We start from the raw sequence: 27,975 nt of genomic DNA on the forward strand, positions 1-27,975 counted from the left end.
ATATATCATGCTCCTTATTCACTTAAGGGCTTACATTGATTCATAATCATTCAATAAAGCTTCTTCATGTCTTTGCAAACAGCAACTGATTTTACAGGAGTCTCTTCTGAGGCTTTATAAAAGTCAGAAATGAAGATGACCCACGATTACAGTTTACCCTCTGTGCCTTCAGTTTTCCAGACATGACTTGTAGGAATTCTGGTTTGTATGGCTGTACATGTTAATATGTCTTCTTCATGGAGTATATGGTGCTCCTCTGGAAGGAATAGACTCATTTTCCCCTAAGAAGCATCAGTGCTTCTGCTGTGGACAGCCTTCCCATGATACCACCTGTCATCCTTGCTGAATCTATATCTCAATGTCTGGGGAGCTTTCCATCACTAGCATAAAAAGCTGTTGGATCGATCTTGGACCTGCTATCTCCTTTTCAGATTCATTCCTCTGGTTCCTTGTTGATCCTCTTAGCCCCTCCTTAGGTGCATAGAGAAATGTGCTTCATTTTCTTAGACAAAGCCTTTAAATAATGCAGAAATCAGTCTATCCTTGCTTGTATGGGGTAAATGCTAGAATAATTTTGGAATGATTATGTAAATAGGAAGAGAATATATAGTAATAATAATAATAATAGTAATTAATAATACTATATGATAGTAGAGAGAGAAAATGCTGGCAGAAGTGGGAAAACTCAGTAAATTCTCACCAAAGACTCAAAGGAGAAGCAGAACAAAGGTGACTTTAACAGAAAGCATAAAGATTTAGAAACAAGTCAAATATATTAGCTACCACAATAAATGTAAATGAGTTCTTTAAAGAGAAAAGACCACCAATGTAGTTGTGAGTAGACAGCTGGGTAAAATTTAAAGTAGAAATTATCAGCAGGAGCAATAATTCTGCATTTATATGCACTTTCCAGCCTCCAGACATATGAAGCAAAATTTGGAAAAAACATATGAGAAATTACTGATAAAACCATTCTCATAGGAAGAGATTTCAATATAAACTGCCATTAATTGATGAGTTAAGCAAAAAAAAATACTAATAAGAATAAGAAAACATAATACAATTAGCTGTTGAGTGGACACACACACACACACACACACACACACATATATATATATATATATATATATATATAAAAGAAATTACACAGAATGTCAACAAGTTGGCCAATTTTTATCAACAGAGATGCCTGATTTGTACTACAACATATTTTGCAAATATGATGAAAAAATAAGAATGACAAAAATTTTAAAAAGGAAAATAAGAAACTAAAAACCAGACTTCAAATAAAAAAAATGTGTATTATAATCTTTAGAATGTAGCTGAACTCTTTTGAACAAGAAGATATTACCTGCTTTACATGTATGTAAGTGAAACATGATATATGTGTCCTATTCCAAAATTAAAGAGAAAAGTAGTGTAATACCATAAACCGTGAGCTGAAGTATGACTAAAGGTTATATGAGTACACTAGAAAGTGAAAAAACAAAACCACACAAAACAAAACGGGCAACAACCTAAAAACATTCTCTATAAATATTAACAAAGCTAGATTGAGCAAGGAAACAGTCTAGTAAGGGCCTCATTGAGACTCTCTTCCCAAGTGATTCTAGATTGTATCACATTGACCTTTAAAACTGACTATCACAAATACTGTGAGAAGACCACCAAACAGTCCCAGCTGAGGAACAGTTTATACAGTATCTGACCAGTACTCCTTGAAACTCTGAAGGCTGTCAAAAACATAAAATCCTAAGAAACGACTGCAGTCTAGTTAAACAGTATAGATAGGACAAGAATTGTTCCTATTTGCTATCATAGTTGCCACAAGCTAAAAAATTCAGTAAAAACAAAGAAGCTCTATATGATGCAGAGGTGGCTTACTCGGTTGATAAAGTGGCTGCTGTGCACGTGTGAGGATATGAATTTGAATCCCAGAACCCACAGATAAGCCAGGTTTGGTGGTGTGTGTCTGTAATCCTGTGAGGACATGGAAAGTGGAGACAAGACAGTGCCACCAGCTCATAGGCTGCATAGACAACAGTGAACAAGAGAGCCTGTCTAATACAGGATGGAAGGCAAGGACTCATATTCTAAAGTTAAACACACACACACACACACACACACACACACACACAAACATGAATTTTTTAAATTATAAATAAAGCTTAGACATTAATACTGTTTTAGTAATGGCTTGTTAATTGTAGTAAATATTTTAATGTGAGAAGCTGATAGCAGAGAAAATAGTGTGGATTATATGGATGTTATTTGTATTTTTTTCATAAATCTCCAATAGTTTTAAAATATAATGCCTATTTTTAAAAAAAAATATGAAGAACAAATTGTTAAATCAAAATGTATTAAGACTAAACAAAAAAATAGGGGCTGGAAAAATGGCTCAACAGTAAGAGCACATGCTATTCTTGTAGAGATCCTGATTCCACTCCCAGCACCCACATGGTGGCTCACAGCCATCTGAGTCCCTGGAGTTCCAATGCCTTCTTCTGACCTCCTTGAGCACCAGGCACATACATGATAAGTGTACATACATGCAGCAAAACATTCATAGATATAAGATCAGTAAATCTTCAAATAGTTTAAAATAAGAAAATGAAATGAGTAGCTTTTACAAATAAGGTAAAGCTAGGTGTGGTGGCTCATGCCTTTAATCCCAGCACTCAGGAAGCCAGGGCATATGGAACTGTGTGTATTTGAGGATAGCTTGGTCTACACAGTGAGTTCCAGAACAGCTAGCATTCCACAGTGAGACTCTTAAAACAAAAAACAAGATAAAGAAATGAATAGAAAGGGTGTTTATTACCCCACCCCTTTTCTATCCTGTTGTAACTATAATCGAAAATAGGAACAATACTTCTCATCTCTCTATACCTTCAACTAGACTGCAGTTGTTTCTTAGGCTTTTGTGTTTCTGACTGCCTTCAGAGTTTCAAGGACTGCTAGTTATACCTATCTAATTAACAAATATAGATAGCCCCACTTGTTCCCTCAAGTCCTTCTTAAGTCACATCCAAAGAGCTTTTAAGTAATTCCACAGGACATAGGTGACAGGGGGAAAGTAGTAACAACCAATTTTTAGAGATAGCAAAGAGGATGGGACATTCTAGATGAAACAGCATTGACTCTTGTCAGTATCCCTGACAGCTTGACTGAAATCATTGTGATTGGAGGGATGGCTGTGTTAGGCCACATAAATAGGAGGCAGTGATGGACTGAACACAGGAAGCCAGTGCATTGATTTAGGAATTAGTAGTTGATCACAGTGGCTTTCATTCTATAATCTCAACATTTGGGAGGCTGAGGCAAGAGGAATGCTGTAGTTGGAGGTATTAAAAAAGACAGTGTGACCTGTTTCCCGACTCTGTCACCAACCAGGTTCCTGCTCTATGCCCAGCACCAGCTGGCCATCTCAGTCCCACTGGCCCGGGCCGGGACCCCTGAAACTTTGGTGTGGTCACTGCCTCCACTGGCCACCAACCTCATGGTTGGATATCACAATACCCAGTAACCTGGTAAAAATCAAAACTCTTAAAGCTTATAGTTAACCAATCAGATTTATATAACATCAAATACTCAAATCCCAAGATGCCCACACAGTAATTTCAAGGCCAATTGATAATGGTAAGATAACAGATTAGACAAGTTATCCCAATTATCCTAACCCTTTGATATCATATCTACCTATGGCTAGTTAAAGCCACATGGCTTCATGCCCGCTTCCATTTTTGCCTCCTCCCTCTCTCTCCATCTGTCTCTCTCCCCCCACACTTAGCTCTACATCCCTTTTCCCTGTCCAATCACAGACCTCCTGCTGCACTAATATTTAAAATAGATTGGGCAGGGAAATGCCTACCACAGAGTGCTGGTAGTTCTAGACTAGCCTGGATTACAAAGTGAGTTCTAGGTCAGTCTAGGGTAAAGAGTGAGTTAGATTCCAAAAAACAAAACAAACAAACAAACAAAATCCCCCCAAAATACAAAACAAACCAACAAACCAACAACAACAACAACAAAAAGAAGAAGAAAAAGAATTATCACTGCCCACAAGCTGCTGACTTGATTATGGAAGATAAAGTAAGTAGGTGACAGTGTTTGCTGGCAGTGATCAGCACTACACTAAGTACTGAGATTAGAGAAGAGGTTAGAGCTCAGTAAGAGACAGACAGCTTTTTAGGAAAATCATTTCCTAGAGTTTGAGTTCTAGGAGTAAGAAAAAAGCATAAGCTAGGTTTTATAAAAGTAACTTATTCTCTTGAAGCAATTGTTGTCTTGAAGGCTTACTGCCCCTTTCTGCTAACCTAGGCCTAGACCTGGAAGTTTCTAGCATCCGTACAGTTTTATCTAGGCCTAGAATGTTTTCAGCCTCTGAGACTTGCTGCCGAATAAGCTCACCCTTTCTAGTTCGTTCTGAATTTTGGCTGGCTGGTTCAACTCAGCTGTTCTGGCTCAGACTCCTCTCCAAGCTGACTGATTCAATCTAGCTTCTCCCGGTTTCTGGCTAAATTGCTCTGCTTGGCCTCATACTAACTTTAGCAATCTGTTCTAATCTTCTGACTCCTCTTTCTCTAATCTGTTTCTGGACACCTGTCCCAGTAAAACTTTGCCTTCTTTCTCTGCACTGCTCCCTTAAGTACCTTCCCTTTCCTTTCTCTTCTCTTGAGAGTTGGGCGTATCCTATTCTGTCAAACTCTGATTTGTCACTTTGTCTGCCAATCAATTAGACATCACTTTCAAACAATGGTGCTTCCTTCTACAAATTAACTTCATTACTTGGAATTAAGGTATGTACTAAGAGCCTGTCTATATTGCAGCCAGAGAGATTAAAGATGTGTGCTAAGGGCTTAGCCACACCACTACTAGAAACAGATTTTTTTTTTTTTTTAGTAAAATAACACAATCTTGGGGTTCACAATGTGATCAAATATCCTATAACAAGGTATGGAAATATGTCTCTGTAATCCCAGGACTCAGGAGGCTTAGGAGGCTAGATTCAGTCCAACCTGAGGTACAAAAGCAAATTGGGGGTCAGCCTGGGCTTTTGGTTGGTTCAGCAAGTACAACTTCACTCCTAAGTTCAACATCCAGGACTCATATCATAGGAAAGAACCAAGTCCTGCAAGCTGTTCTCTGACCTCCACATGTCTACCATGGCATCTGTAAATCCACACACATATACAAATATGCATATACAAAATAAGTAACCTTTAAGCTTTAGTCTACAATACAAAATACCAGTGTTCAGAGCATGAGGAAACTCAGCAGGCATCGTACCTACATGGACTAAGTTTCCACTGAGCCCTGAGCATGTGGAGCTGTCAGGAAGGCTTACTCAGGGGTAGAATGCTGGTCTAGTATTTGTGAAGTCAAAGGTTGGATCCTGTGTGAGCAGATTGTATTAGAGAGGAGTGTAGAATTGATTGAAGAAATGGAAAAAATAGGTATTTAAAGATGTGACTATGTGAATGGCATCTGAATCTGTGGCATTATTTGGTGTGAGACTGAGTAAAGAATGATGAGGGAGAATGGGAGAGAGGAGAGACACGCCTTGAGGGCCCTGGAGTATTTGAAGGTCCAGGAGATGGAGAATTGGTAAAAGAGGGAAGCCAGGCCATGTCATACCTGGGGATCAGAAAATGAAGCATTTCAGAGTGGAGGTCTAATTTCCTAAATCAATTGCTTCTGGGGACTGGAAATGCTGTATTTGATCCATTCAAGAAAAGGGCAGTGGAATGGAGGGTCTACAGCACAGTGGGGGCTGAGCTTTTGTACACAGAGTGAGAATTGGGCAGTTTCTAGAGTGGGAGTTTGAAAACTAGAATGAAAAGTCTGGGCTGCTGAAGGTCTGGAGAATACCCCTCTCTGTGGGTGTGTAATGGGCAGGAGGGGAGTGAGGAGGCAGAAAAGGGTATGTGGAAGAAGTATTCACTGTCAAAAGAAATGGAGAAGCTTAAGAAATGAGAATACCATGTGATTATTATTATTATTTTTTTTTTTTTTTTTGCTGCTAGCTACTGATTGTTCTATAGAGAGTGTAGGAGAAATACTTTTGCTATGAAGTAGTACTCAGGTGCCTTAAATGTATTTCTGGCATTCAAAAAAAAAATGATTTTCTTTAAAAAAAAAAAAAGGAAGGAAGGAAGGAAGGAAGGAAGGCAGGCAGGCAGACAGACAGATAGATCTGTGGCCTGGCAAGATAGCTCAGTGGATAAGGACACTACCTGCCAAGTCTAATGATGGGAGTTTGATCACCAGGACCTATGTATATAAGAGGAGGAAACTGATTTCCGAATGTTACCCTCTGACCTCTACATGTCATAGCATGAGCATGTGTACACCCACCAATATATACATAAATATAAGCCATCAAAGCAATTTAAGGGGCCAGCAAGGAAAGGCGCTTAACAGGAAAAGGCACTTGCTCTCAAGCCTGAAGACCTGAGTTAGATCCCTAAGATCTACATGGTGGAAGGAGAGGACTGAGTGCTGCGAATGGACCACCATGAGGGTTTTCTGGTTCCCTGTTACCATGGTGAATGCAGACACCCACACCCCACCTGTTTCCTTCACTTACACTTTCAGAAAGTAACAAAGACAAATCAAATGAAATTCAGAATCTCATGAGTTTAGGAAGTTTGAGAGTTGGTCAGTTTGGTCTTTTTCAACCTTTAACCACCCTAAAGCAACAGGCTTCCAAAGATCAGATTTCTGCATCTTCAGTGGTGACTGTACATCACTTAATTCACTAGACATTTGTTTCAGAGTATGAAACATTTCATTTCATAATTACCTGTGTGTTGGAGGATGTGCTTGGGCATTGAACTGCTAACACAGTCCCTCTGTCCTAGGCCCTTCGCCCACACAGGCTTTGATTAGCTACCCACACTGTAACAGAATCTCCCTGCTCACTTTTCCAGGCATGAACCACATACTTAATATATTTAACTCATTAGAGAAATGCAAGTGAAAACATCACCTGATACCACCCCTTACTGAGGAGAAGAGACACAAAACTTGAAACTGGCACAACAATGTCCTAGTGAGGCTGTGGAACAAGTGGCACTTTTGTATTCCACTCAGGGTGATGCTGCCTATGCTGGTTTATGGAAATGCCACTTCAGAAAATGGTCTCAGTCTCTTTTCTTCACTTGAATACATACTGGACATACACTTAGGATACAACCCAGGATCTCACTCCAGTTATTTACCAAAGAGAAATATCAGTATATGTTCACACAAACACCTGCATGTGAATGTTCCTGGTAGTTTTATTCCTAGTTACTCAAAATAGGAACTGATCTAACTAATTAATCTTCATCAGATGAAGAGATGAACTATGAGATATCTCAAAATGGAATGTTAATCAGCAGTCAGAGAGAACAGACTCCTAATGTACACAATCTTACGGATGAATCTCAAGTGTGTTCTTCTAAGTAAAAGAAGCCATGGAGAAAGGCTGCTACTAGAATCCCATTTATATGAGATACTAAAAGAAACAGTCCTGGAACCGTCAGAACACAAAACAGCAGGTATAAAGTGCTTAGGATGAGGAATGGGGCTAACTCAAAGAGGTGCTCTTGAGACTGATGGAAGTGAACCCTGTCCTGGTTATTGGAGGATGATTGGTGACTGTTACATGGCTACATGTATTCCTTAGACCTAAAGGAGGTCTTTCTTGTATGCAAACTCTATGCTCAGTAAACCATTCATACTAACACAGATGTCTCTGTACCCTAAGACTCTGGGTCACCTACTGTCATGGTACTCATCCTACTCAAAATTTCTCTCATCTTGCCTGCTTCATAAAATCCTTCACATGATTACCCCAGGTGTACATCATTTCTTGTTGGGCATTCAGTTTGAAAGAATTAAGTGTTTGACCTTAACTGATTCTTTTTTTCTGTTCTATCAAATTCTAAACCGTTTTTTATCTTAAATATTTTACCAAGAATTCATAAAATTTAAGCACAGGTAATTTGCAACAATGCTAAAAAAAAACTTTGTTGATGAGGTTAAGATCATGTTGACAAATTTACTTCCACACTTTCTCTACAGACAGCAGAGAATGCCTTGCAGATGACTGTAGCATAATTGCTGGAGGAAATCTCACTGGATGGCACCCAGACTCTGCTGCTGTGTTATGGCGAAGAGTCTTGGGAATCCTTGGAGATGTGAATAACATCCAGTCACCGAAGATCCATGCCAAGGTTTTTGGCTATCTCTATGAACTGTGGTACAAACTGGCCAAGGTGTGTTCTGTTGTTACCTTTTATACTGATCCAGAAAAATTAACACTTATCATTTAATATACAGACTATTTACCATAGTCTGAAATGTAAATTAGACATTTAGATGAAGTATATTTGATTGCTCAAGAGTAAATCATAGTATCTGTAGTATTAATACTTTACTAAACCCCTGAGAGTTATTTCATTTAGTCCAAATGTATGTTAGTAGACGACATTAAAATAGGATACTATGTGGTTTCAGTATTCATTTTAGTAAAGTGATGCTATTGTGAGTGTATAAAGTTTGGAAGTAGAAAATCAAGAAGAAGATATTTATATGTTTGTTTTATGGAGTAAACAATATTAGTATGTAAAATATATTTATTTCCATGGATAAAAACATTTTATGAAACTAAGAGTTTACTTTTAGAATAGATACAGATTTCATCCTGTCTTTTATTTTTATACTAAGTATACATTTTTCATTATTAAATATTTTTCCAAAACATGACTTATATTCATATAGCATAATTTATGAAATCATTTCTTACCACTCGGAGTTCAGGATCTCCCTCAGTGTTCACATGCTAGAAAAACAGTATCATTCTTTTATGTTTAAAGTTTCAACTACATGTAGTAAGCAAGACACAATTTAAAAGGACAAGAATTCTCATAATAAAAAATGAACCTGTAAATACTACACATTCTTCTTCCGTGTGTAAAAAATGGAAATAGTTTCTTGGCTGTACAAGACAATACTGCTGTGTTGTTGTAACAGTAGAATGTTACCTTGCCTAATTCTCTTTTGAATTAGATACGAGATAATCTAGCAATAAGCCTGGATAACCAGTCGTCTCCATCTCCTCCTCTCTTGATCCCACCACTCAGAATGTTTGCATCATGGCTATTTAAGGCAAGTGTTTACTCTTTATTGCAATTTCCTCTTCCCTTCTGAAATTGAGTTTAAAAACTGTAATTGCCCAAGACTGCATGTTTTAAAGACAGGCTGGGTCTTACTACAGCCAGCGCATCCCATATCTCCAAACAACTCTTCAGGAAAACTGAGAAGTAAATGAAATGTTGAAATGCTCTGCATCTGGACTTGATTTAATCTAGAAACATCATCTCCTTGGCAGGCTACAACTCTGCCAAATGAATATAAAGAAGGCAAACTGCAAGCCTACAAACTGATCTGTGCCATGATGACCAGACGCCAGGATGTTCTGCCAAACTCTGATTTCCTGGTGCATTTTTACCTTGTGATGCACCTGGGATTAACCAGCGAGGACCAGGTATCCTGTGGTTACTTTATCATGGTGTGCCATAATGGGAAACTGCTTGTCACACTTTATATGTATCAGGGCTTCTAAAAATATACCAGAAATGCTTAAATCCTCAGTGACTTCCACTCTTCACACCTAAGGTCTTCAAAAGTCTGACCAGGGCTATCACATTCCTGCCTCTTCCCCTCATCATGTCTGCATGTGCTAACTAAATCTGAACTTTATTTTGCGACCCATATGATCCAGTCTCTGCCTCTATTGTCAACTTGAAAGTACCATCTCTGCTACTTTTCCTCTGTGGTTCTGGTCAACTTAAAAATATGTGGAGATTCATGTTTTAGTAGTTGAATTCTTTTTTGAGGTGCAATTTTCCTATGAACTAAGGGTCTTGGCATTTCTTGATGTGGAGTTACTTTTATTTCTTTCAAAGAAATAGACACTTAGTTAAGTAGGAACAGAAAGGTTCAAGGCCTTCACAAAGCTACAGCTCCCTTTGTAGATCCTGGACTTAGGGATATAGGATGTGAGCAGTATTTGGTCTGCCTTTCTTGGGAAGTCCCCTCGCACTTGTGAGAACAGGAAGAGTGATCCAGATAGGCATTATGGACTTTTGAAAAGTGTTATCATTATCTTCTCCCTCCCTCCCTCCCTCCCTCCCTCCCTCCCTCTCTCTCTTTCTTTTTTGTTTTTTCATTCTTTCATGTGTGGGACTGTAGGCAGTGTGTAGCTCAGGTATGGAGGTCAGAGGACAACTTGCAGCAGTCACATGAGTCCTGGGGATTAAGTGTAGGTCACCAGATTTAGGGGCAAGCTTGACATTTATTTATGTATTTATTTAGTTTTCTTTAAAATGTACACTCATTTTTCCCATGCTGGAGAAGTGGTCACCATATTCTCTGTTTCCCTAGTACAAGCTTTGAGCTGTAATCATAGAGCTTTGTTTCAGCCATTACCCCACTGTTCCAGTGAGTTGTTCTTGTCATGTTTTCTCTAAGCAGCATTAGAGGACAGAGATCATAGCAGCTGAGTTTGGACCCACAGCTTCATTCATTCATTTCAATAGACGTCTAAGTAGGGATATTAAGTACAGTCACTTGTATTCTCTGCTTAACTGTTCCCAGCTGTCCCTGCAGGTAGAAGCACCTCCTACAGAGTGACGCAGTGCAGGGCATGTACATTAGTGGGTAGAAACAGGAAAGAGAATCAACTTCAAAGATAGTAATGAGCTCCGTAAACGTAGGAACCACAGTAGGAGGGTTGACTTAACAGCACTCTGTGTTCAAGTAGTATTTTGATTAGATTCTTCATGGAAAATATATGATTTGGAAATAATAGTTAACTATGGAATTTTCTGACATGACAACAACAACAAAAGTGAAATCAGCACAAAGTAGTTGTCCTTAGAATGGGTTTTTTAGGAAGTCCCATAAGAGATGTGAGTGTAAAATCGTATTCTGATTGACGGTGTGTTGGTGTGAAAGTAAAGCAGGGACGCGTGAAATAAGACTGAAAGTAGGATGAGTATGTTTTTATGAATTGTTGTAAAATATTTTATTCAGGAAAGGCATTGAGATTATATATTTAAAATTGTCTTCACATTTCAGTGTACACCCTGTTTTCAGTTAAAGGAAGACAGTGGTCTTTTGTAGACAGCCCAATGGAAGCAGCAGGCCATTCAGTGCAGACATTAGGGCAGAATGGGATATCATACATCTCTATTCTATAATCACCCTATTGTGTCCACCAGTAGGAGCCTGGATTTTTATGTAGCTTTAATAGAATTAACTATTCTACTTTAACCTTAACAGTTATTACTATATATTTTAGAAGCCCCAACTGTCTGCCAAACAGAATTACCCTAAAGTGAACTTTATTTCTTTGCCAGAAGAAATTTACCCAGAGTCTAATGAAAGAAACCTTTCTCATTTAAGTAAGAAATGTCTCTGGTTAATTAATTTAACTTTTTGGCCCACATGTCTAAATAGATCATGGTGGTTGTTTTAGAACTTATATGTACTTCTGGAAACACATGCTATATTCATTATAAAAAGAAAAGAAAACATTTGCTACAGCGAATACAGTTAAATTCAATTTTTTAATTGGTAAGCCATGCACCTGTGGCTGGTACCATGTCAAAGCTTGTTTCCATTCTGTGAGAGCTGCAAAGAACCACACTTCCATCCATGTATTGTGGCGTGAAAAGGATTTGTTTTTACAAAGGGAGAAGTTTAAAGACTATCCTTTGCTTTAAAAATAAGTAATACAAAATATGAGTTTGCTATTTAAATTAAATACATATTATATGAATAATTAAATACTGTATTACAAAAATAATTACATGAAATATTTAAGTTAAAATATTAATATTTTAATTTACCCTTTACTAGTTTTGTTTTACAGAAAAAACACAAGATGTGTTTTCTCCTTTGGCCTCTGGATGGCACACTTGTCTGCTCAACTCAGTTATATGTTTTAAAACTGCTAGAAGAGCCAGAACCCTGTGACAGTGTGTGTGTGCAGCATGGTGTTTTACAAAATGCTTGTCCTAAATCTGATAGTATTGGGATTGTATCCACAGTGCTCAGTGAAATGTTGAAATGCTGAAGTGCAAACAAGTGCTACGACATTAGATACCTTTTCAAATGTGATGATGCTTGTTGTAACTAAGACTCATGTAAAAATCACCCACAAAATATATATCTCATAAATTACTCTCTGGTCTTGTGTACAATCATGTAAAAGCATGGATGCATCTCATATGATACCAAATTTGTTATGTAAGCCAAACAGCCAGAATGCCAAATGTAGTACTTCTAAAACAACATTTGTAGTAGTGTTAGCTATCTCACTAACTTATTTAATAGGCAACATAATGGCCTTGTCAGATAGCCTTTCTCTCTTGCTATGATGTAGTTTGGGTTTGTAATGTGTATGACTGTAAAAAAAAAAAATACATAAAATGGAGGGTTTTTCCATGATAAGGATTCCTCACCTACACCCTAGTTTTTTAAAACAAGGTCTCAATGTAGCCTCGGCTGTCCTGGGACTCACTATATAGATTATGCTGGCCTCAAATTCATAGGGAACTACCTGCCTCCCAAATGACAGGATAAAGGACCTGCACCACCATGCCTGGTCCTACATTCTTTTTTCAATGCTAGTAATCTTGTCACCAGTTCAAGACTAATTAGGATCATAAGCACCTTTATAATAATGATCAATTATGAGCTCTGTGTGACAGCAAGATTATTCATTCAGCCCATGAAGGGTCTTCCTATTGCCTCTTCAGCCCAGCTGCACTGTGCCTGGAATATTGGGGTAGAGGTGGAGGTGAAGGATGTTCATGTCTCCTTGGTCCTCAGTGCCAGACCCTGTGCCAGGAGCAGTGTGATGCCCCACTGATTCTTCTCCACACGTCACTTGGAATAATATCATGCCCTATTTTATGGATAAGGAAAGTTCAAAACATCTTGAGTATTTTTGCCAAATGCCACATATTCAAAAGGATATTAGAATTCACAGAAAAGCCTTACGGATCCACTGGGCGTGTCTTTTCCATTGATTGACAGCTAACTTGTTAGTAAAACAGTCTCTGATCTCTTTCCTCCCTTGTTTGGTTTTGCTGGGCCATATTCCTTCCACTTCATACTCTAAGCTCTTCGAGTCCCCTCTGACCTGCAGATCCCTTCTTAGCTCTCTGTCACTTTTCAGTTTCTCTTCTAAAGCTGTTCTTGGTTGTTCTTAGTTTGTCCTAATGTTTAAGCAGCTTTTTCACCTCAGTCTTCCCCAAAATATTTTGACATGAAAGGAACTATGATTTGAATTTATTAAAAACATTTCCTATTAATTTCATGATTATTTAAAACACATGGAAAGATCAATACGTGTGAAATGGAAAAGGACAGTTGAGGAAAGGAATTTTATTTTCATGTTTGTAAGAACATATATCAAAGACTGGAAAGTTTTCTTTTCTTAAAATAAGTAAACTATTTTTTAACAATGACTTACAGATTTACCGTCTTAATGTAATTTAATTTGTCTGTTATACATCAAAGTTAAGTTCTCTTTTAAATGCAAAGCTTACAGTAATACAGAGTTATTGTTGCAAATTTGCATATAGAAATTTCGGGAAATGTGGATCTTTGTCATTGTAGTCTATAATGTTATATTATCGTATTTTCTGAGACAGAAAAAAAATGGCATAAAGCTTTCCTCAGGTGAAGATAATCATTGACATACAAATTTTAACCATATTAGCAGAATGTTATGGTATAGTAGAATATGATGTGATAAAGTATAACTTTAAAGAGCCTTCAATCGGGTTATTTCTAGCCTTGGCCTTCATTTCTTAGCCGAGTCCTTTGGGCTCACCATGCCCTGGTTCCATAGCGTAAGAGGAACATTATCATGGAGGATTACTTCCCTGGGTAAGCGTGAGTCCTTACATGAAGACTGAGAGCACTGAATGCAGTAGCTCCAAGAACCTCATGTATTTCATTTTTCCAGTAACTGAGTGCTGTGTTTGTTTCATTACCCATCTGCCATCTTACATTTTAATCTAATGATCTGACTGAAAAACGTACTTATACACTATGTAATTTTACAAGTGGAGAAATGTCTACTTCCTGTGTTATGGGTCAGATATAAGTAGTGTTTACTTTGCTCTTTATGCCTGTGATCCAGGAATATCTTGTGGGCCTGTGGTCATTTCCTCAATACTTGCTTCTCACCTAACTCAATGAAAGACAATGGAAGGCTGAACTCCTTGCAACTGGTTTAGCATAGCATTTGAAAGACATGGGGAGTAGTGGGACAGCATCTTGAAGGAGCTGGGCCCTCTCGTCTTTGGAGGTTCTGCCCAGATAGTAGCATCACTACAAGCAGCAGGATCTCTGCCAGTGCTAGCCTCCTCAGCTCCGAGTATAGCTGGGTGTGCCTGCTGTCTTTTCCTTCACTGCTGAGACTCATGGTTGTTGGTTCTTTGGCACTTCTGGAAATTCTGTAAGCCAGCTGACTCTACTGTCAATTCTTGTACTTTGAAAAATGGATTGTGTTGTCTGCAAGTAAGATCCTGGAATAATGTACGACTGTTCCATAGAACTGCCTAGTCCTAGAAATACAGGACCAACAGCAGTTCATTCAGTTCACCTGCAGCATTAAGCTACCCAACTGGGTTTTTTTCTTTCTTATAACTTTAGTCACTTATTTTGAAGCCAGTAATATGTCACTTGTTTTAAGAATATTTTAACTCCCTCTTTGAGTGTACTTTTTAACTATACCAAAATTAAAAATATATGTAATTTTAGGTACTATATATAGAGGATTATTCTATCTTAGAAATCAAAATAAGTTTATGCTTTTTCTTAACGGATGTTCCAGCCTCCTCTCAAGAGGTATATGATGGAATAATATAATAATAAACAGTCGGTTGTAAGAAGATCCCCAGGGTCTCCTCAGTGAGCGTAAGACTCACCAGTGAGCTTTGAAAGCACGGTGCAGGGGTGATCCTTGTAAATTGGCCATACCCAACTCTTCTAATAACCTCAGACAGCCTGCATCATGCAGTGATGTGTAATCATTGCATCACCTTTTCTCAAACAAAGAACTGCTCTTTGCTAGAAATTTAGCCTTATAACTAGAACTTTGTGTGCTAGATATGTGTAAGTTCCTCAGCATAGTTAAAGCTAAACTGATATGAGTATTCAGTTATGGAAAAAGATTTATCATATCAAACCCAGTGGAAGGCAGAGGTTTATTTTTACTTGTCTTGTTTGTCTCCTATCAAGGGACATGATTTTAGTACTTCTCTAACATGCTGATTTTGTATAGTGAGCTATTTTTACAAAAATTTTAACTCAGAATTTTAATTCAGTGCTGGAACACTAGAGTACACACCTTGGCATTTATACATCTATATGACACCTGGTGTATAATGTTGATGTGATCAGTGTAAGATCTATAGAAGGCTCACTCTATAGAAGTTTCATTTTAAAGGAATTTTTTTTTTTTGAAAGTAGTGATTTTTATTTTGATCTATTTTTTTTGTCATTACAGTACCACCTCAAAATTCTGTCCCAATTTTTTCCACACAGTCCCACTGACTCATGAAGACAGGAACATTACTGCTTTGCAGAGAATATCCACTTTTTCCTTTGTAACTTTCCATAAAGAGAGATTGAAAAATTTTCCAGATTTGAATAATCTCTCAGGAAAAAATAAAAAATAGGCCAGATCATAGTTCCACCATGGTTTCTACTAGAGAACCTGGGGACTCTGAATGGTGTACAGGAATTAGACTTCATGGATAAAAATGATACAGCCTGTGAAACTAGTCACAGTTGGAATTCCAAAAGGGTTGGACAGGAAAGATTTGTCATGTTCTAGATTGTTTGCATTCTTTAATTATATTATTTTGTAGAATTTGAATATACTTGTGTGGATTAGAAAAATACAATTATAAATTTTATCCCAATTTGGTAATACTAATCAGATGTGTGATTCTTCCATTTAAAAAGAATTTTTTAAGTTATAGTTTTGTGCTATGGGAAAAAGGACTAATCTGAATCTATTCCTGTGGTAACAGTGGGTCTTGTATCTCTAAGCTTCAGGATATGACTTCAAAATGGTCTTAATCTGCAGTCTTTGTAGATGACAGTCCTCATGTTGATACCTCTGAAACCTGAGAACAAGACTCAATTTTGCCTCACTAGCCATAGGGCCTAACCTGACTGTGAGTGCTCACGGATAAGGTAAACTAGAAGACACTAAGGTCCTAGAGCATTCTTGGATTTTCTGGTTTACGTTTAAACATTTTTTTTTTTAATTAGAGTCACACCATTCATTCTTTCCTAAGTGTATATAATATTCAAGAACTTTTTTCCATTGGATAATTTTTCTTCCCATTGGTATGTATTGAGTTTTGAAGGTATGAAATGCATGGGTATTTGTAATATTCATTAATTTGCACACAGAACCAAATAACTGGTATTTGGGTGTCAAATGTCCTTGTAGCTAAATTGGTTGACAAATGAAGAGATTGGACTTGGCAGGACTTGGAAGGACTTAAAGAGTGGCAAGATTTACAAGACAAGATCTAGGATGGGGGTTCACACGTCACAGATCTCAGGAAATGCCCAAGAACCAGTGACCAGAGAGAGCAGCTTTGACTTAATGCCAGATATGTATGGATGAAATTAACATGTAAACATGAGTAAGCCAGGCAGCTCTGTGAAGAGCCCCAGACTGTCTGGCTCATCAGAAGAGCCAAATATAGACCACACAGGCATGACCCTGAACCTTGCTATCACAGCTCACTGCTCAGTCTTCTACTCACTCAGTAGTTTTTATCCCATAGATAATGGAGAGCCTCCAATGGTTTTGAAGCACAAAACTCAACATGACTTAAAAAAAAATGAAGGAAAAAAATAAAAATAAAACCCTCGAAGGACCTTACACCACAGCAGTTATTTGGAATAAATTATAATCATAAGAGAGTGATGACAGCAAGAACAAAAAGGGAATTATAATAACCCAGAAACAAGTTAACAAGGGTTAGTGATGCCTGAGACACAGATGGGTGTGTGTTTGTGTATATACATGTATATATGTTTTGTATATATGAAATATTGGTGAGCAGATAAGATACTGTATTGGACAGAAAGTGCTCTGACAAAGGTAGAACATACTGGCAATGTTCCCATCACTTCTCAAAGCAAGTGCAATTCAGAAAGGTGCTATGAGTTGAGGAAAAGAGGGAAGGCTGATGCTTAATCATGTAATGGTAGGAAATATGGTTCAGTGGTTAGCATTTAGACAGCTCATGCCTCCACCTTCCTTTACGTCGGATCCCATAGCAGGAGACACATGTGTGTCCCCAAAGAATCCTTTCCTAATAGAAATTAGAAATTAATGGGAAATATTTCCAGGGACACTTTCTCTACCTAAAGATACACATTTTTTTTAAAAAACCCAGATGGATTCAAACAGTTGGTATATGTAAGTAATAAATTTACTTACTCTGTTATTATTGTGATAGAATATCTGAAGGTTTTTGTAATATGATGGTTTTTGTTAGCTTTGTTACTATGTATTTTCAAAAATAATCTGCCATTCAAAACATTTAATCTCTTTAAAAATATAATTGTGGCTGGAGAGATGGCTCAGCGGTTAAAAGCATTGACTGCTCTTCCAGAGGTCCTGAGTTCAATTCTCAGCAACCACATGGTGGCTCACAACCATCTGTAATGGGATCTGATGTCCTCTTCTGGTGTGTCTGAACACCAGAAGCTACACAGCTACAGTATTCTCATATAAATAAAAGAAATAAAAGTAGAATTGCATTCATTTAAATCCACTTGATTCAAAATAATGTTATTTTACTGAACACAAGGGTTTACTTTAGGAATATGCAAAAAAATTAAGTTTTACTAGGGAGTGATGAAAAAATAATAGTTCTAATGCTAGGCAGTGCGTGTTCCTCTCACTGTATATATGAACCAATGTCAGAATGGTAAATAAACACCTACCTCGTAGTGTCCAGGGGTTTCTGAGTGTTTCTCAAGTTTCATGGAAAAGTACCAGCTATCGAGTTGTTAAACTTTTTCAAGAAAAATTAATTTCATTAGACTTTATTCAGCTATCAGTTGGTCAGGGAGACTTCAGAAGGGTGACTGCCACAAACAATTGGATAAAAGGGTTTTTCTTTTATTTTATAGATATATAACCAATAATTATTTTTGTTAATCTACCAAACCCATGCATACCTCTATCAGGAAAGTGGAAATATGTAGACAGTGACAGATGGCAGAGGTTTAGCATGTGAACAGTAAACTTGTTTCATGGCTTTAAAATATATAAGATGATAGCACAGGAAACTGTTCTGGAGAGAAACAAATCTACCTGAGAGGCCAGAAACTAACAAAACGTTTGATTTATCTCATTGGATTTAGGGTATAAAGCCTCTTTCTTAAGTAAATGCAATCAATGAAGAATATAAAACATGCATATTCCATCATAAATCTTTTATGCATTCAACAGGACATAATAAATAATGTGTTTTTCTTCTCCAAAGTCTGTTTTTAGAAGTGTATTTTATTTACTATAGCCTTTCCCAAGGTTCAAGCCACCAGAACCTTCCTTAATGGAGTCTTTTGAGTGTGTCTTGTCTTTTCCCAGACAGAATAAATGTAAATGTGATAGATGGTAGAAATGGGAAAAAATTGGATTCTTCTCTTTGTCCTAACCCATTCACCAGTCATTGTGAGCACAGAGTGGGTAACCAAAGCAGCCTATCCTCACCGCCTAAGAATCTGGCTCAGCTACCCATTTTAGATCAGGCTTTAACTGTGTACCATGATGGGCTAGTCAGCTTCTCATCCTAGAACTGATTCTGGGCATGGGGGTTGAGGACAGGCTAGTTTTGCTTGTCACAGCTGGGACAGAGGTCCATTGGCATCTAGAATGTAGAAGAATCTATGGCTCAGAATATCAAAAGTACTGAAGATGACACTGGGCTGAGAAGAGAGCCAGGCCGCACAATGGCAAAGCTTGGCAATCCCAAAGAGCACCTAAGACCAGTCTCCTTAGATTAACCAGGAAATTAAAGCCTAGGACAATTTACCAAAGAGATTGAGAGGCAGATGTTTAAGATTGATTATAAGAAAGTTGCTAGTGGTTTTTTTCTTTTGTTTTTCAAGAATTTTAGTAGTAGAACTTAACTAAATTAATTGATTTCCTTTTTAAGTCAGTTTAAGAAGTAAAATGGTCTGATTTGAATTGGTGAACATGCAGATGACTTGAGATAGATTTTGCCTAGAAGCACAGTACAGTTTATGGCCTGAAGCTGGAAAGTTCAAGGTGCTAGTTCCAAACTGGAAGCCACTTCCTTCCCTACCCAAGGCCTTGCCACACCAGAGAGGAAGGATGGCTAAGAGGACAGCTTGCTTGGTGGAATGTTAGCATAGACAGAAAGACAGTTACTTCCTTAGGTCATCTTACTTTGTGAGCTGAGACTAGTAGGGAAATTCTGGCTTACCATCTCTCGGTGTGTGTGTGTGTGTGTGTGTGTGTGTGTGTGTGTGTGTGTCTGTGTGTGTGTGTGTGTGTCTGTGTGTGTGTGTGTGTGTGTGTGTGTGCGCGCGCACGCATACACACATGGAGCATTCCACTCTGCCCATCTATACCTTATTCCCTTGAGACAGAGCCTTCTCACTGAACCTAGAGCTTTCCATCTCTGCTGGCCCATGAGCAAGCCCCAGTGAACCAGTGCTAGGATTATAGGTGTGTGTGGCCAACTTTTACATGGGTAATGGGGAGCTAAACTCAAGTCGTCATGATTGTAAACAAGCACTCTTACCTACTGAGTTATCTTTGTAGCTAGTGGAGACATTTTGTAGTGCAATTTTCTATTCAAATATGACAGGTGACTGATTCTAAGTGTGTTAACATCTTTAGCGCCATGGGGCCATCTAGCATTTTCTTGTGCCGCCGTAGGGAAAGGGAATATTCAGCCATGGCTTATGCTCTGGCCTCATCCATAAGTGACTATACCATTGAGTCAGCAGCTCTGTGGCTCCTTTTCACTAGTCTGTGAAATGGGTTCCCAGTGGCCCTCTCTCTGTCGTAGAAGGGCATGTTGTCACCAGTGCTCTTACTGCAGCCTATTCTTCTGAGGCTTGGGGTGTAAGTTCATCTACCTACAGGACCATCCTTCTCATCTAGAACTCTGGAGAGTTTTAGGAGAATTCATGTTTTTCTCTAGGCAGAGGCATGCCAGAAAGATGGCTTCTAGAAGTACTACAATATACTAAAGTTATATTAGAGAAGAGAAGATACCAGAGCTCCCGTCTGCAGGGTGCTCTCCTTGTGTAGAACAACCTTTTCTTTTTTTCTTTTTTTTTCTTGATTTCTTTTTACTGTTAGCAGTACATGGTGGTGTGGTGATTACAGATTGTTGAGCTATAAATGCTAGTTACTGGAACACATTTTAGAGAGAACATTGTTTTCTAAAGAAACAATAAACAGCAGTTTTCCTTTTGTTCTCTCATGGAAAATTATTTTCTGGTAGGTATTTGTGGGCTAGAAAATTTTGAGCAAAAGAACCTTCTAGTAAGGAGACATAACAATAAACTACCTGCCATTGTTAACTCATGCTGGAATGGTGTTGAACACGTGCAGCATGGTCATTTTGCCAAGACCTAGTGCCACATGTTACGTAGTTGGTCCGTCCTCAGTCCCCATGGCACGCTTGTTGTTCCCGTGCAGGAGCTGTGTGCTCTGGCCTGCTGTCACCCAACCACATGTAGCAGTCTCCTGTCCTAAGAAGTCATTGCTGAAAGCAGGGAGGAAATGAGTGATTTATTATATGTTTATGCAAGATGTCTTCAGGTATTTTGACTTTCATTTTAGGTTTTTTTTTTATTTACTTATTTAAGTATGAGTAGGGTTTTTTTTCTTTTATTGAAAATAGCTTTTTCACCCCACATAATATATCCTGATTATGGTTCACTCCTTCCAGTTTCTCCCCACCTCCTCTCTCCCATCTAGATCCTCTCTTTTCAGTCATTAGAAAACAGACAGACTTCTAAGGGATAATAATAAAATATGATACAATAAGATAAAACCCAACACATTGGGGTAGGACAAAACAGACAGACAAAAGGAAAAAAGCCCAAGAAAAGGCACAAGAAACACACAGATATAGAGCCCACTCATTCTCACTCTCAGGAACCCCTTAAAAACAGTCAGCTAGAAACTGTTATATATACATAAGGTCCTGTAGAGTAAAAAGAGAGTAATGTATGTATGTATGTATGTATGTATGTATGTATGTATGTATGTATGTATATGTATACACACATAGGTATTAAAATAAGATAACAATAATAAAATAAACAAGAAAAAACTCCAAGATGTTATGAGAAGAGGAACCTCCTATGATGCCGTTGAGTTCATTTTCTCTTGGCCACCTAATGCTAGGTGTGCAACTTGTCCTTCAGAGTAATTTGTTTCCCCTGTGAATCTTCATTGGAGGAAACTAAAGTTTCATTTGTAAGTGGTTATCAATTGGAGATAGCATCTGGATTAGAGATGGATGCATGTGTCCACGTGTCCTTTCAGCTCTAGGACCCCGTAAAGGCCCTGTGCATGCTCCCTCAGTCTCTGTGAGTTCACAGGTACATCATGTTGATTTAGAGAACCTTGTTTTCTTAGTATCCTTAATCCCCTCTGTCTCTTTACACTCTTTCTGCCTTCTCTTCTGCAGCATTCCCTGAGCCCTGAGAGGAGGGATTTGATGGAGACATACTGTTTAGTGACTGAGTGTTCCAAGGTCTCTCATATGCTGCATGTCTGACTGTGGGTCTCTGTAATTTGTCATTGATATGTTTCTCTTTTGATAGCCTGCAGAGTACCATAGAGCTAGGGGTAAAGGCTCTATGTAGACACCAGCTCTACTTCTCTATGTTCAATGAGTTGTGAATGCTTTGTCTTCAGCTGTGGGTCTTGTCATCAGTTTGTGAAGAGCAACCCCCTGGGACCTCTTAGGCCAGCAACTCAATTAGATGTAACTCAGTCCCAGTAGTAGAAGCTTCAGTTGGTGACAAGAGATGGCCCATTGGGGCTGTCTCCTGCATTACTTGGCAATTTCATTTAGATCATCTCATACATGTATATATTTTAGGAAGCTCCTGCTGGATTAGGTTTCCATACTACTCCTCAAATGGCCTTTGAATTTAGCTATCTCTGCATGTATTCCCTCCTTCACCCCCTCCCCTCCTCTTTCCCACTTGATTCTTGCATTCCAGGTTCCCCTCGCCCCATCTATCCATAACTACCTATCCTATTTCCCTTTCCTGGAGAGATCATTTTGTCTCTCACAATTGCTTACTTTATATTTAACCTCTGTGGTTCTATGGATTGTAGTTGGTTATCATTGACATAACATATCATTGAGTTAACAATATCCATATAAAAGCAAATGCATATTGTGTTTGTCTTTCTGGGTCTTAGCTCACTAAGAGGTAATGGTTGCTAGTTTCAACAATTTACCTTCAAATTTCATGATTTCATATTTTTAACATCTTAGTAATGTTCTTTTGTGTAAATGTAGCACATTTTCTATATTCATTTATCTGTTGAGGGTTGTTTCCATTTCTGGCTTCTATAAATAGCGCAGTAATTAACATGATTGGGCAAGTGTCTCTATGAAAGGATGAAGCATCCTTTAAGTATATATTATATACCCGAGTGGTATAGCTAGATCTTGAGTAGATTGATTGATTTCCATCTTCCTATGGAATGCCACACTGGTTTTCATAATGTACAAGTTTGCACTCCCGTTGACAGTGGATGAGAGTTCCCCTTAGTCTACATCTTTGCTAGCATGAACATGTTTTATTGATTTTAGCCATTCTGACATGTATAAGATAGAATCATAAAGTAGTTTTGATTTGTATTTCCCTTGTAGCTAAGGAAGCTGAACAGTTCTTTATGTGTTTCCCAGCCATTTGAGTCCCCACCAGCTCTGTTACATATGGACCCCATTTTAAATTGGATTATTTTCTTGATAACTAATTTCTTGAGATATATATTGAATATTATATATATGATATTAGCCCTCTGTCAGATGAATAGTGAGCAAAAATCTTTTCCCATCCTGTAGGCTGCCACTTTGTTCAAATGATGGTGTCCTTTGCCATGCAGAAGATTTATGATGTGCCATTTATCAATTGTTGGTCTTAGTGCCTGTGCTAACAGTGCTCTGTTCAGGAAGTTTCCTGTACCAATGAGTTCAAGACTATTCTTCCCTTTCTCTTCTGTCAGTTTCAGTATATCTGGTTTTATGTTGAGGTCTTTGATGAACTTGGACTTGGGCTTTATGCAAGGTGATAAGTTTAGATCTAAGATGCTGTCTTTTGTTCAGTGTGTGGTTTTTTTTTTTTTTTTGCTTCATCACAAATCAAGTATTCATATGTCTGTGGGTTTATGTCTGGATCTTCAGTTCAATTCCATTGCTCAACATGTCTGTTTTTGTGCCAGTACCATGTTGTTTTTATGACTATAGCTCTGTAGTATAACTTGAGCTCAGGAATAGTGATTTCTCTAGTAGTTTTTTCATTAGTCAGGATTGTTTTAGCTTTCCTGTGTTTCTGGTTTTTCCATATGAAGCTGAAGATTATCTTTCAAAAATCTTTGAAGAATTGTGTCAGAATTTTGGTGGGATTGAACTGAATCTTTAGATTGTTTTTACTACATTAATTCTACTGATTCATGAACATGGGAGATCTTCTCATATTCTAATATCTTCTTCAGTTTCTTTCTTCACTGTTGCAAAGTTTTTATCATACAAGTCTTTCACTTGCTTGGTTAGAGTTACTCCAAGATATTTTATATTATTTGAGACTGTTGTGAAAGGTGTTTTCCCAATTGCTTTCCCATTTCATTTATCCTAGGTATATAGGAAAGCTACTGATTTTTTCAAATTAATTTTTGATTCAGCTACTTTGCTGGAAGTGTTTATCAGCTGTAGGAGTTCCCCAGTGAAATTTGTATGGTCACTTATATATACCATCATATTATTTGCAAATAAAGATACCTTGACTTTTTCCTTTCCAATTTGTATCCCTTTGATCTTCTTCAGTGGTTTCATTGCTCTAGCTAAGACTTCAAGTACTTTAGTGAATAGGTGTGGAGAGAGTACGTACCTTGTATTGTTTGTGATTTTAGTGGAATTGCTTTGAATGTCTCTAAATTTAAGTTGATATTGCCGTGGGCTTGCTGTAAACTGAATTTATTATGTTGAGGTATGTCCTATGTGTTTTTGGTCTCTCTAGGACTTTTGTCAGAGGCCACTTCTGCATCTGATGAGATGATCATGTGGTTTTTGTTTATTTGTTTGTTTGTTTGATGGTCTTTCAGTTTGTATGGTGAATTGCATTTATCTATTTACATATCTATTGAACCATCCCTGCATCTCTGGAATGAAGCCTATTGATCTTGGTGGATGATCTTTTTGATGTGTTGTTGGATTCTGATTGCAAATATTTTATTGAGAAATTTTGCATCTGTATTTATAAGGAAAATTGGCTTACAATTTTCTTTAAGTCTTTTTGTAGTTTGGGTATCAGAGTAACAGTGGCCTCAAAACAAACTGGACAGTGTTCCTTCTCATTCTCTTTTGTGGAATAATTTGAAGAGTGTTGGTGTTGGCTTTTATTTGAAAGTGTGGTAGAATTGTCAGCTAAAACCATCTGGACCTGGGCATTTTTTCAGTTGGTAGACTTTCCATTACTGCCTCTATGTCATTAGGGGTTATAGGTCTGTCTAAATTGCTTATCTGATCTTTATCTAACTTTGGTATTTGATATTCGTTTAGAAAATTATTTATTTTTTTAGATTTTCTAATTTGGTAGAGTATGGGCTTTTAAAGTATATTTTTATGATTTTCTGGATTTCCTTAGTGTCTGTTATGTTACCCATAAATTTTGTCAATTTGGATCTTCTCTCCACCTTTTAGTTAATTTGGACAAGCGTTTGTCTATATTATTGATTTTCTCAAAGAAACAATCCTTTGTTTCATTGATTCTTTGTATAGTTTTGTTGTTGTTGTTGCTGTTCCTATTTTATTGATTTCAGCTGTGCGTTTGATTATTTCTTGCTATTTATTCCTTTTGGGTGTGGTTTATTATTTTTGTTCTAGAGCTTTCAGGTATGTTAAGTTACTAGTGTGAGATCTCTCCAGCTTTTTCTTTTCCTTTCTTTTCTCTCTTTTTCTTTTCTCTTTTCTTTTCTTTCCTATGTTGTCACTTACAGCTATGAACTTGCTTCTTAGAACCACCTTCTTTGTGTACCATAGTTTGACTATGTTGTGTATATATTCTAGAAAGGCTTTAATTTCTTCTTGACCTATTGTTCATTCAATAGTGAGTTGTTTAGTTTCCATGAGTTTGTAAGTTTTCTGTTATTTCTTTTCTTGTTGATATTCAGCTTTAATTTGTGGTAGTCAGATAAGATGCATAGTGTTATTTCAAATTTTCTTGCATCTGCTGAGGCTTGCTTTGTGTCCAAGTATGTGGTCAATTTTGGAGAAAATTCTATGAGGTGAAGAGAAGAAGGTATATTTTTTTGTGTGCTTGGGTGAACTGTTCTGTAAATGTCTTTTAGGTCCATTTGGTTTATAACATAAGTTAGTTCCAGCATTTCCTTGTTTAGGTTTTGTGTGAGTGACTTGTCTGTTGGTGAGAGTGGGGTGGTGGAGTCTCTCCCAATCATTGTGTGAGGGTCAATATATGATTTAAGCTGTAGTAATGTTTCTTTTATGAATTTGAGTGCCCTTGTGTTGGGTGCATAGATATTAAGAATTGCCAAGTTTTCTTGGTGAGTCTTTTTTGATGAGTGTGTAGTGTCCTACTCTAACTCTTTTGATTAGTATTTGTTTGAAGTATATTTTGTCAAATATTAGAAATTATACCCACTTGCTTCGGAGGTCCGTTTGCTTGAAATATCTTTTATCATCAGTTTTCTCAGAAATGATGTCTATCCTGATGTTAAAGCATGTTTCTTGGATTTCCAGAAGGATGGATCCTGTTTTTGGATCCATTCTTTTAGTCTGTTTTTTTAGTTAAGGAATTGAGACCATTGATGTAAGAGATATCGGTGAGCAGTATTTGCTGATGCCTGTTATTTTGTTGTTGTGTATATTTCCCCTCTTTGGATTTTGCTGGTCTGGGATTATTTATTCCTTATGATTTTTGGGGGTATGGTTTTCTTTAGGTTGGAATGTTCTTTCGAATGTCTTCTGTAGGGCGGGATTTATAGATAGATATTGCTTAAATTTGACTTTGTCATGGAATGTCTTATTTTCTCCGTCTATTGTAATTAAAAGTTTTGCTAGGTATAGTCATCTGAGCTGGCATCTGTGATCTTCTAGAATCTGCAGCACACCTGCCCACACTCTGGCTTTTAGAGTCTACTTTAAGAAGTCAGGTGTTATTCAAATAGGTCTTTTTTTATTTATACTGTACATTTACTGTTTTGATCATTATGTGTTATGAGAATTTCTTTTCTGGTCCAGTCTATTTGGTGTGCTATATGAGTCTTGCACCTTGATAGACAGCTCCTTCTTTAGGTTGTAGAAATTTTCTTCTATGATTTTACTGAAAATCTTTTCTGTGCCTTTTGCCCTGGGTTTCTTTCTCTTTCTTCTATTCCTATTATTTTAGATTTGGTCTTTTCATAGTGTTTCATATTTTTTGTGGCAGAATTTTTTTTTTTTAAGATTTAACATTTTCTCTGACTGGGATATCCATTCTATTGTGTCTTTAATGCCTGAGATTCTTCCTTCTATCTCTTGTATTCTATTGGTGTGAATTGCCTCTGAGCTTACTGTTCTAGTTCCTAAATTTTTCATTTCTCTCTGTTTGGTTTTTCTTTATTGATTGATATTTTTGTTTTCAGATCCTGAACTGTTTTTCTTTTTCATTTTTTTCCACTGTTTGTATTTTTATAGATTTCTGTAAGGGATCTATTCATTTCCTCTTAAAAGACCTGTATCACATTCATAAATGCCATTTTAAGGTCACATAGTGCTGAGTTTAACAATGTGCACCATCCAATATTCCCTTATAACATTCTAAAAACAGAGACTGAGGTATTCCTGAGACAATATAAACAGTCAACTGTCTGTTTTATAAGGACCTGTATTAATTATGTGACTTATTTTTTCTTATTTTGTCAATTATTTTTGTTTGTTAGTTTATTTTTTGAGATAGGGTCTCACTGTGTATTTTTTGCTAGCCTGGAACTCACTGTGTAGGCTAGGCTGGCCTCGAACTCTTAAAAACCCACCCACCTCTGCCCCTGAGTACTGGGATTAAAGACATGTACTGCCATTCTCAGCCCTATTTTATCTTAATGTCATTGCTTATATGATAATGAATCTAAACACATTTTTTGTTTATTAAAATGCATTTTAACCATCCTGTCATCTGTGATAGTGGTCATATGACCCTTTGCTTTTGGCTCCTCTGGAGAGCATTAGAAGATTCCACAGGAGTCAATAAAAGAGGTCAAAGACTGAAACAAGCAATTGGTTATCTCCCAAAGAGCAAGTATCTGTCCAGCCTCCTACCCTGCTTTCCAAGCCTAGGAAATTTCCTTGACAGTGTATAACTGACTGTCTTCATGAACCTTGCCTCAGCTTCGACCATCATGTCTAGTCTTCTTTTGTCAGGCTGCATCCACTTCTAGTGTTTACAGAAGATACAGCCAAGTCCTCCTACTGCTGTCAGTTGTTGACGACAGCTTATCACAGCCTGTATTTTCTGAGGTCTCAGGTGAAGAGTTAATAACTGCTCTTCTGCATTTCCATCCGCCTCATTAACGCAGCTGTTGGACAAACTGCAGAATTGTGGATTTGAGGCTTATCAAGGTGACAATTGAGATAGTCA

At 37.5% G+C, this 27,975-nt stretch overlaps 1 protein-coding gene across 1 annotated transcript in view; it reads left to right on the forward strand.

Annotated features, from left to right (window-relative positions):
- The window catches only part of Ralgapa2 (Ral GTPase activating protein catalytic alpha subunit 2), a 271,739-nt gene that overhangs the window by 116,971 nt on the left and 126,793 nt on the right, over window positions 1-27,975 (forward strand). Inside the window, exons 22-24 of the mRNA XM_028754273.1 lie at window positions 8,074-8,267; window positions 9,061-9,159; window positions 9,383-9,538. Coding sequence (XP_028610106.1) covers window positions 8,074-8,267; window positions 9,061-9,159; window positions 9,383-9,538 — 449 coding nt within the window. The remainder of the gene's footprint in view (window positions 1-8,073; window positions 8,268-9,060; window positions 9,160-9,382; window positions 9,539-27,975) is intronic.

Source organism: Grammomys surdaster, unplaced genomic scaffold (assembly GCF_004785775.1).
Source record: "Grammomys surdaster isolate TR1022 unplaced genomic scaffold, NIH_TR_1.0 129, whole genome shotgun sequence".
Classification (NCBI taxonomy): domain Eukaryota; kingdom Metazoa; phylum Chordata; class Mammalia; order Rodentia; family Muridae; genus Grammomys; species Grammomys surdaster.